Source organism: Eurypyga helias, unplaced genomic scaffold, assembly GCF_000690775.1.
Source record: "Eurypyga helias isolate BGI_N326 unplaced genomic scaffold, ASM69077v1 scaffold19627, whole genome shotgun sequence".
Taxonomy (NCBI): domain Eukaryota; kingdom Metazoa; phylum Chordata; class Aves; order Eurypygiformes; family Eurypygidae; genus Eurypyga; species Eurypyga helias.
The window spans coordinates 1-9,631 of NW_010260018.1; the positions used below are offsets into that span (position 1 = coordinate 1).

Consider the following 9,631-nt stretch of genomic DNA (forward strand, 5'->3'; position numbering starts at 1 on the left):
AAGTAAATGCCACCCTGCCCTTTGCCATCCCCTGACCACGGGGATGGAAGGGATCACGCCAAGGGGCAACCCCCTGCGAGCTGCCCTGCTGCAGGTGGGCGGGCAGCGGGGTGCGGGGGCTCTGCCTGCCCAGCCCGGCTCCCTGGGGGCACATCCTGAGGGACCAACACAGGTCTGCAGCCAAAAAGGGGGAAAAAAAAACCCAAAAAAAGCGCTTGAGCAGAGGACGAGGTGGCCGAGAGGTGAAGGCGCTGGACTGCAAATCACTCGTCAGAGGACGAGGTGGCCGAGTGGTGAAGGCGATGGACTGCTAATCCATTGTGCTCTGCACGCGTGGGTTCGAATCCCACTCTCGTCGAGCCCCCAGGGACACTCACAGGGTCCCCCACTGCTTTAGGTGCAGCCCCCAGTGTGGCCAGCTGCCTCTCCCTGTTTTTTGTTTGTTAAATACACGTCTGCCTCTGGATTGCTGCTCCCACTTGCCGAACTGGCTCCCTGATGCTCAGTGCCCTGCATCACCCTGCTGTGCAACGTGCCGGGCCCAACGCCCTCATGCCTTGGGATGGTACTGTTCCCTTCCACTGCCCGAGACCACCCACCCTCCTGTCAGCCCACTGTGCCTTCTCCAGCAGACAGAGCACCACAGCGTGGGCCAGGAGGGTCACCAACACGCTGGCCAGGCAGCGACATGGGCACACCCTGAGCCGGGGCGCTGCTTCTTGTCCTTCTGCTCTATCAGCCGGTTTATTATTCTGCACACGCAAGCCCTGGGCATCCCAATCGCGCCAATGGGGGACAAGAGCCAACCCTGGACAAAGCTGGGCCTCGCCGAGCCTTCGCCACGTCCGAGAGGTGCTTTTTCGAGGATGGCACAGCTGCTGCTTCCCTCCCATGTCTGCAGCAGTGCTTGGAGGTTCCTGGGGAGAGAAGAGGGTGAGGTATCGCAAGATGAAGAGGAAAGAGGTAAAAAGACCCGCCTGCTGGGAGGCTTTTAGCTGCTGAAATCCCGGCAGTCCTGCGGAGGAGGAAGCCTCGCCATTCTCAGAGCATGTGTGTGCTTTGATGCGGCTGGGGAAACGCGTTGTGCCAGCCTTGCAGGTGCCTTCCCTGCTTCCACCCCTTCTTTCCACGGATGAGGATGTGGCCAAGCAATGCTGTGCCTTGGAGGCAAGATGAGGACACTCAGGCTTAGCTGCCCATGCTGCAAGTCCTGCACTGGCTTTTTGACCTTACCTGGGGCCACGTTTCCTTCCCTTGCGTCGGGGAGATGCCCCTGAGGACCAGCTGTGAGCTGCTTCCTTCTCCCAAGCCAGAAATGGGGATGGGGCTGCAGGGAAACACCAGCCCCATCCCATCCCGCTGCCATGGGACGCTGTGGTGCTTGGCCAGCTCTGCTGCCCTGGGAAAGGGGGATGTCTGCACTCAGACAGCCAGGCGCCCTGCAAGAGGGATGCAGGAGATTTACTGGGGAAAAGGCACGGGGTTTGGCGCTCAGGGGTTACAGCCCTGGACAAAACACCAACTTGCAGTTTGAGACGGTGACATGGGAAGGTGCAGGCTCATCCTTGGGTAGTGGTGCACTGGCACGGGGGCTGCTGCAGCAGGATGGGACCTGGGAGCTTGCAGGGCAGTAGCAGCCAGGAGAGGAGACAAGCTGGCTCCCTTGGGACACCCTTCAACCCCGCTGGGTTGTGTCTGCCCCGGCACACACCTGCCTCTGCCCTGGCACACGGTGACAAGGCCTCCTGGGGAGGACGTGCCAGCCTCGGTGACGCCGTGGAGCATCAGCCCACCCAGGGACTCAGCAATTACAGGGAACCTGTGGCGGCATGAAACTGGATCATCTGCAACCCTGGGGCGGCACACGGCAGCCGGAGCCTGGCTCTCCCCAGTGCCACCGGCCAGGCTCTGCTCCCTAGGCTGCACCCAGTGACCCTGAAACACCCCAAATCTGCCAAGGACACTTTGCGGCTGTGGTGGAGCGACAGCCGCCCGGGGGGGTCTGTCTGCATCAGGATGCTGCCTCCCAGCACTGCGTTGTCCTGCTCACCCATCAGCTGCCCCGGGAGGTCCCTGCTGCTGGCAGGTCGGTTGCAGCCCCGGGGCAAGCCTTGGGCGAGAGCGCTGGATGCAGGTGTTGCTTGGAGATGGGGTACAGTGGGTCTGTTGTGGGTCTAAAGTGTGCCTTTGCCTTTGGCTGTCAGGAGGAATTTTGGGACAGGGGCAAGCTTCCACCCTCCAGCAGGTCTCAGACACATCTAGTCCTTGGGTCGTTGGAAATCAAAATGCGGAGAAGTGAAATCGGAGTTGCAAAGTGCTGCTGGGGCTGGTGATGCAAAGGGAAACACAGCAAGTATTTGTCCGGGGCCGTGTTTCTCCTCATGCCCTTACCTGCAGGAAGAACTAGGGCTGAGATGGCCACACATCCTGGATCCAGGATGTCCAGAAGTTAAGAAAATCGGACTGATGTGTTTGGTTTGGTGAAATTTTCTCGGTTTTGTTGTTCCTCTAAAGAAAGCCATGTCTTAAGTAGAAAATGCTCATTCCCTGAAATGAATATGGATTGGAAAAAACAGTGCTTGCCTTTCTCCCAAATACCTGCATTTCCAGGAGCTCTTTCCCCTATGGTTTTCCTTTGCTTTAATCTCATTCATTACACAAATCTGATTTTTTCAACTTCCTGACAAATGCCTTTTGTTTCCCCTGTCCCCTTCTCCAGGCAAAGGACTTGTTTCAGTGCACAGACCTGCTCACATTCAGCAACGTGCCCTCTCTAATTGTCCCCGTGCTTTTATTTCAAGCATCGCTGCATCCATGGATATTCTTCTGGGACACAATGATCCCATGTGAGTAGAACCTCAAGTACTTAAAACTAGGTTGCAAAACTGAAACACAGAGTGAGGCTGCAAATCAGAAGATCCAAGCCTGTGTCTGGAAGCCTGGAAGGGAGTCTCCCAGGAAGGGCTGTTTCCCCTGGGATCATGGGAGTGCACAGAGGCACCAAAACAAACCCCACAAAGAAACAAAAGAAATGGAAATAATTAGTGAAGGAAAAGAAACCCTGACTGACAAAAGAAGGGTTTAACTCTTAGGCTGTGGGTCCGAGGTGCACCCATGGCATCATTTTGTTATTCAAGAATGGTACAAAAAAGCAGAAAGGTAAAGCTTGAAAGCAAGCCTCATCTTTTCCCGCTCACTAAATTGCCATTGAGGAGGTGGTGATGAATCCACAGACTCCTGCCTCACTCCAGGAGGCTGGAAAGTTGCTTCTGGCTGAAGCACGTGTCCTCCGCTGCTCCTCGGAAAAGCTGACTTCCTCTTTCCCCTTCCAGAATGATGTTAAAAATAGCTGGGCTTGACCCCAGCACCACTAAAAGGTTTTTTTTTTTTACCCTGGCAGACAGGGCAGGAAGGAGTCACAATTCAAATGTGGCTCTACAAGGCGAAAGTCACTCCAGGAACTAAAATGACCCCAAAACCCCTACAAGGTATGTCTTTAACCCTGATGCTGACAACCCCCAGCTCCACACATGCATAGTCCATGTGCCCCGGTACGAACGTGGTTTATTCCAGGGCAGGAGATGTTTGTGCCTTCATCTGGGCTTTGCTGGCATGAAATGAAAAGCCTTCTTCAAACTTTCCTTGTCCCTAGAGCCTGATGGCTCATCCCCCTGCATGGGACCATGTCAGCACTCCCTCTCCCCAATGTGCAGGTGACTCATGGTTAAGTGCAGGTCGGGACTTTTGCGACTCCCCGCCTGTTTAGCAGCGAACAGGCTCTCAGCAGAGCGATCCGGTGTCGCGCCGCAGCCTGTAATTAAAGATGTCTTGACGATGTCACTCCATCACAAGGACGCGTAGCTGTGAACTCCTGGCTGACTGCTGTTAGCATACCCAAAGAGCAGGACGGAAAGGCCCTTGGACTCGGAAATCACCTCACCGATGGGCAAAATTAGTGAGCTTTGGCGTGCGTCACCTTCAGGGGTGGACTCCAGGGCCCACGACTCCTTTGCTTTTAAAATTTGATGTGCCTTCCAAGCAGAATTCACACCCCAGGCATGAGGCATAATAGCAAAAAACAGGGCAAAGCCCTCTGAGTGGAGCCAAAAGCATAACAATTTGGTCATGCTGGGGTAGCTCGAGTCCCCGTGCCTGTGTCCTTAGCACCTCGGCAGTTGGGACAGGAGGAACACGGCTTTTTCCTCCCAACCCTCCCCCCTGCATCCCTCCTGGTTTTTCAGTGTTGGTTTTTGTTTTGTTTTGTTTTGTTTTTCAGGATTTACCTACAGATGCACATTTCTCATCTTCAGCCCAAATCCCTGAGCTCACCTCAGGTGCACTGGGGAGCTGGATGGGTTGTGCTCGGAGGATGGTGGGGAGCGATGCGCCTAGCCTGAATTCTGCTGAAACACTCTCCTGCCTCATGGCATAAGACCTAAAATGTACTTTGGCCTTAGGAAGGAAGGTAATTAATGCCTGTAGCCCAAATCATTTCAATCTTACTCAGTATTAAATGGAAACAAAACATGACAGATGAAAGAGAGAACTGTTTAATCAGCCAGGGGAGCTTTCCAGGGGAAACTGCTGGTTGTTTGGGGAGTTTCAGGTGGAAGGTATGCACCCACTCCCCCCCGGGGGCCGCGGCACCCTATAAAACCCTGCGCATCTCCCAGCCCCAGCACCCGCTCCCAGCCACCGCCACCACCTCCACCGCCCGGGTAAGTCAAGACGTGCTCTGCCTCGTCCCCACTGAGCTGTTGCTTTCACCAATGCCTTGTGCCCGGTCCTCCGCAAGATTCCAAGGTTTGTTGCTTGCCAGTGGAGGATGTCAGGGAAGGGTTTATTTCTGTTGCGAAAAGAGGAGTCGGGGTTCAAAGTGCAAGGGTTTGCGGGATGGGGCTTGCAGGGTCCGTAACCAGGTAGCTGGGTGCATCCTGCATGGTTTTTCCTGCTAAAGAGTGGCACATGCCCGCATGACAGGGATCGATGCATCCCTGTTGACAGAAGGGCAGCAGAGGTCCCTTATATTTTGGGATAGAATAGCTCAGCGCACGTTAAGCCGAGCTCGCTCAGGTTGTATTGATGTAAAAGTGGGGTTTGCTCCAACGTGTCTCGGTGAGTGTTTCCTCGCTCAAGGCTCACCGTCAGCTCGAGGGCAGGCGGCGTGCAGCAGCGGGTCTGCTCTCAGTGCTTTCAGCATCTCGTGCCTCCAGCTTCCCCAGGCCTGCAGCTCAAACCAAACTCCTTGGTTTCTCCTGAGCGAGCGATAGGGCGAGGAAAGGGGGAAAGCTGGCTCCTGTCCACTTGGAAAGCCTTCCTGTCAGGTTTCTAAACCATCCAAACTCGCCCTCTAGCTAGCTCTCCCACACCTCTTATTATGGGACCTGCTAAATGAGGGCTCAGCAGGGATGGACTAGCCTCTGCCTTGCATTTACACGGTGGGTCTGGCTTTCAGGTGTACGTCCTCGCCGAGCAATGTCCTGCTACGACCTGTGCCTGCCCTCCTCCTGCCGTCCCCGGCCGCTGGCCACCAGCTGCAACCAGCCCTGCTTCCGCCGCTGTGGCGACTCCACCACCGTCATCCAGCCCCCCACCGTTGTGGTCACCCTGCCCGGGCCCATCCTCAGCTCCTACCCGCAAAACACGACAGTGGGGTCCACGGCCTCGGCGGCGGTCGGGAGCTACCTCCGGTGCTGCGGGGTCCCTGTGGCCTCCGGTGGTCCGCGGGGGCTGGGGAAGGCGGGACTGCTGTGCCTGGGTGGTGGGCTGTAGGGGTGTCCCCGGCGGTCACCTCCTTCCCCCCACCCCGATGCCAGCAGAGCGGCCTCTTCGGGAAGGACAAATGAAGCACAAGACCAAGACTGGGAAAGAGGACTAAGGAAATGTCTGTGGGTTTCCCAGCTGGGGGGAGGACCCGCAGCCCCTCCAGGAGGATGGGAGCTTGTCACTCGGGACCGTGCCTCTGTATACCTTTCTCTCGCTACGCCTTACTCTCTATTTCCACGTAGGTGTCACCCCCTGCAGTGCTACACAACATCTGCTGCCGGGTGAGAATGCTTATAGCGGGCCGTAGGCAGAAGATGATAGTCCTGGGGCGGTGGGGCAAAGGAACACCTTGTAGGGCTCAGCTTGTCCTGGAGTGGGGTTTATCCAATTCTTTACTGAGCACTGGAAGTGCACTTCTCATATCCTGAACTGGTTTCTTCTCCTTTTCCTTCTCATTAAAGTCATGCTACATCATAGCCTGAGTCTTCTGGTGTTCCTTGTGCCTGTGGTCCGGAGGGATAACCTGCTCTGGAAGCAATTTGTTGCTGGGTGGGAGGTTTCTTTTTTGCCTGAAATGGGAGTTTCTGCTGCTCAGCTCCGCACTGGGCTGAAGGAACTGTGTGGTTCGCTGTGACCAGTCCAAAGACAACTGTCTCAACCTGGGCAGATGCCCCATAGCAAGTGCTTGCTCAGGGACGACTTCCCACGGGAGCAGACTTGTTGCCTGTTCCCTCGAGGAGGTGGGAACATGATGGTTTGACATTTCAGAATGTTGTTTACCCTGCATTTTGCAGCATTTTTTGATTGAGCTAAGGAGGATGCATGTGGGGTCAGGGAAAAAAGGCAGAAGCGGGCTTCCTGAGAGACGCTCCTTTGAATGGTTTTCCTACACCCAACCCACCCAGTGTTTTATGGGTGACAATGAAGAGCAAAAAATTCCCAAGATATACCAGGGCAAAACCAGACCTCAAGCATTAGGCTTTTTATTCTTACTCTGATTATACCCATGTCCCCGTGCCAGCTCAGTATGACAGCTCAGGGAATGGCATCCCACTGTGGATAAGGGTGCACCTTGTCCAGCAGCCCAAGCCCACAGTAGCATCCCTGGTGCTGTCAGAGGAAGAGGGGTGCCTGTGATGTGAAATGTGGTGTGGGGTTACCCAGCTTTCCTTTGGACACACAGACATTCGGGAGCTCAAATTTGATATGGCCTGTGACGGAGCACTGCTTGATCAGAGGTGTCGTTTGGAGAGGTATCCTAACATTTCTCATGGACGCCAGGCGGGATGGACACTCAGACCTGTGGCAATGCCACAGGAAAGATATATAGACATAACAATAAGGACATGAAGAAAAAGCTGTAATTTCTCCTTGTGTTCCAGATACAGAGGCAAGAGCAAAAGCTGGACTGGTACTCAGCGGGGAGCTTTGGCTTGCTGCTGAGTGGAGAGAACTGCAAGTCCTGTGCCCCTAGGCTGGACAGTTAGAGGAGGACAAGGATAATCCCATCCCTGGCCCCAGCCACAGCACAATGAACTCCAGACTGAGCTCTTCCCAAAGACTAGGGCACATAATTTTACTTGAACACATTAGAGAATTGGACTGTAATTGTTTTATAGGGAGGGGATGCAGGTGTCTCCAGAAAAAGATGCCAAGCATTGAGTAAAGCCTCTTTTGAAGATGCCATGTATCATCAAGCAGAACCTTTTCAGCTGATGGAAGTAGGAATAAGAGGGTGACTAAGTCTTCCACGGGTATTGTTTAAATCTTCTTTCATACATTAAGCATTTTGGTAGTGTGACAATTTGCATAGAGCTTATGAGTGCTTATAGTGAGGCATTATGCTGAGCCCCTAAGCATGTTGGTCTTCAAAAGCCTTTGGCCAAGCTCAACTGGTTTTATTGCTCAGGAGATCTTCACAGAGGTGCTCCTAATTTGGAGAAAATTTATGTGGCAGTTGCTCAGCAGTCAGAGCACCAGGAGGAGAGGTGTGGTTTCACATCCCTCTTCCAAGGGCTGCTCAGATATTTTTATGCCAGCTCCAGAAATTGTCTGCAGTGATGGGATGTAAAATCCTCCTGAACACTGCAATGAGGGAAAGCACTGGGGTTGGTGCAACTGTCTTGCACCGGTCTGCTGCACAAGATGGGGCAGGGGGACAGAATAATGACATTTTTATGTGGTTTTCCATTGGATGACTCCACTTACATGGAGTCATATTTTCATTGAGTGACCTCAGTCCTTATATGGATTTTTATATTGTTTTTCTGAAGAGCCAGTGTCTCAAAGGAGGCTGAAATCCACACAGGTCCTTGATTTTACTTTAAAATTGTGATGCTTTACTGCAGACAGAACTGGGGAAGGGAAGACCTCGGTGCCCTGCAGGGATCCCCATCCCAAGGGACCTGGCACTTCGTCTCTCCCACGGGCGCTGTGACTCCCGGTCGGGAGCCGTGCTGTCTTGACTCCCAGCTCAGGAGCCGTGCCGAATTCACTCTGCCACGTATCCCCCTCCCAGCCAGCGCTTGCCCAGGGCAGGACCCCACAGACCTGCTGATCAGGCCCTAAAATACAGGTTCCTGCAAAGTGCAGCCAAAGGCCCTGGTGAGAAACAGGGAACTACATACTGAGGTGAAAAATAGTGTTTAGTAGGTGGAAGGATACACATGGAGGGAAATAGCTGGGTCCTGGGGTTTGATCCCAGCATTGCCGACTTTGGGCTTTCAACAGCATCAGCAAAAGCATTTCTTAGGAAAGCCTGGAGCTTAGCCCAAAAGCAAGCCTTTGGCCCTGCGTGCCTCTGCTGAGTTTTCTGCTCACCTCTCATCTTCCCTCATCTCCTGGTGTCCTTGGAGGAAACCTTCTCCTTGCCACTCAGCATTCTCCTCCTGCAGCAGGCATTGCTCCCTGGAGACCCCTTAATTTTCTTTCTTAGGTCCTTTGCTTTGGCGAAGTCAACGGCGTCAGTAGAAATTACAGTGCACGAATCACAGTGAGACACTCCGGCTCAACAGCGTGTGGGAAGGTGACCCCGTTGCAGGGTCACATCCGGAGGGATGTTGGTCTCCTCTTTGGGGTTCATGTAACCCTAGAGACACCCCAGCCCCATGGGAAGACTGGTGCCAGGAAGAAGTGAGTGGGGACCATCAGGGGTGTAGACCCTGGGCAGCATGGGGCTGGTGGTAGGGATGGAGGGGTTGGCAGTGGCTGGATGACTGCTGGGTCTACACAATCCTTCCTCGCTGGGACAAGGAGGCCTGGCGAGGGCTCTTGGGGACATAGGTCCTGGAGCTGGCCAGCTGGAGACAGGGCCACTGGAGTGGGAGCCTGCAGGGTTAACCCTAACCCTAAGGCATGGCAGGCTGAGTGGGGACTTGTTTCCCAATGAAAATCCCCTCCCTCTCCCACCAAAGCATTCCAACACCATTTCCCTCCGAAGCAGGCAGATTTGGGAAAGGGAAAGCTCTGAGGCTCAGGGAAGTGAGAGAAGGTGGTTGCATGGCAGGGATAAGAGGGAAGGGAGGGCACCACGGAGACTACATCCCATCCCCGGCACCCACGGACTGGCTGCAGGGCAAGGCTCGCCGCGGTTTCTGGGGGCACGCTCCCCGTGCCAGCCTGGGGAACCAGACAGGCAATGGCTCCGGCAATGGCTCCGGTTCTTCCCCAGGGCTGCAAATCCCATAAAGCAGGAAAATAACAGGCCACCCACCTGTGTGAGTCAGGAGGGAAGGAGCACACAAATCAGAAGGCACTGGCATCCCGGTCTGGCCCCGTGGGAGTGGGGCTCACCAGGCTTGCACCCCGGCGAGCCCACAGCAGCGTGCCTCGCCCGCAGCCCCGCTCATTCCAGACGCTGCTCCCG

General features: G+C 54.7%; 1 protein-coding gene and 1 non-coding gene across 2 annotated transcripts; both read left to right on the top strand.

The window, feature by feature from the left end:
• Positions 1–276: 276 nt before the first annotated feature.
• On the top strand, positions 277–358 carry TRNAS-GCU. Its single transcript has one exon. It is a non-coding gene; the product is annotated as a tRNA-Ser (tRNA).
• A 5,117-nt stretch (positions 359–5,475) lies between these two features.
• LOC104503650 (beta-keratin-related protein-like) lies at positions 5,476–5,772 on the top strand. The gene has a single exon (XM_010154883.1). It carries the CDS (start codon positions 5,476–5,478, stop codon positions 5,770–5,772), a length of 297 nt encoding a protein of 98 aa, XP_010153185.1.
• The last annotated feature ends 3,859 nt before the right edge of the window (positions 5,773–9,631 follow it).

Bases quoted from the DNA above. Each gene is read 5' to 3' on its own strand.
- LOC104503650 (XM_010154883.1), top strand. From the start codon at position 5,476: ATGTCCTGCTACGACCTGTGCCTGCCCTCCTCCTGCCGTCCCCGGCCG.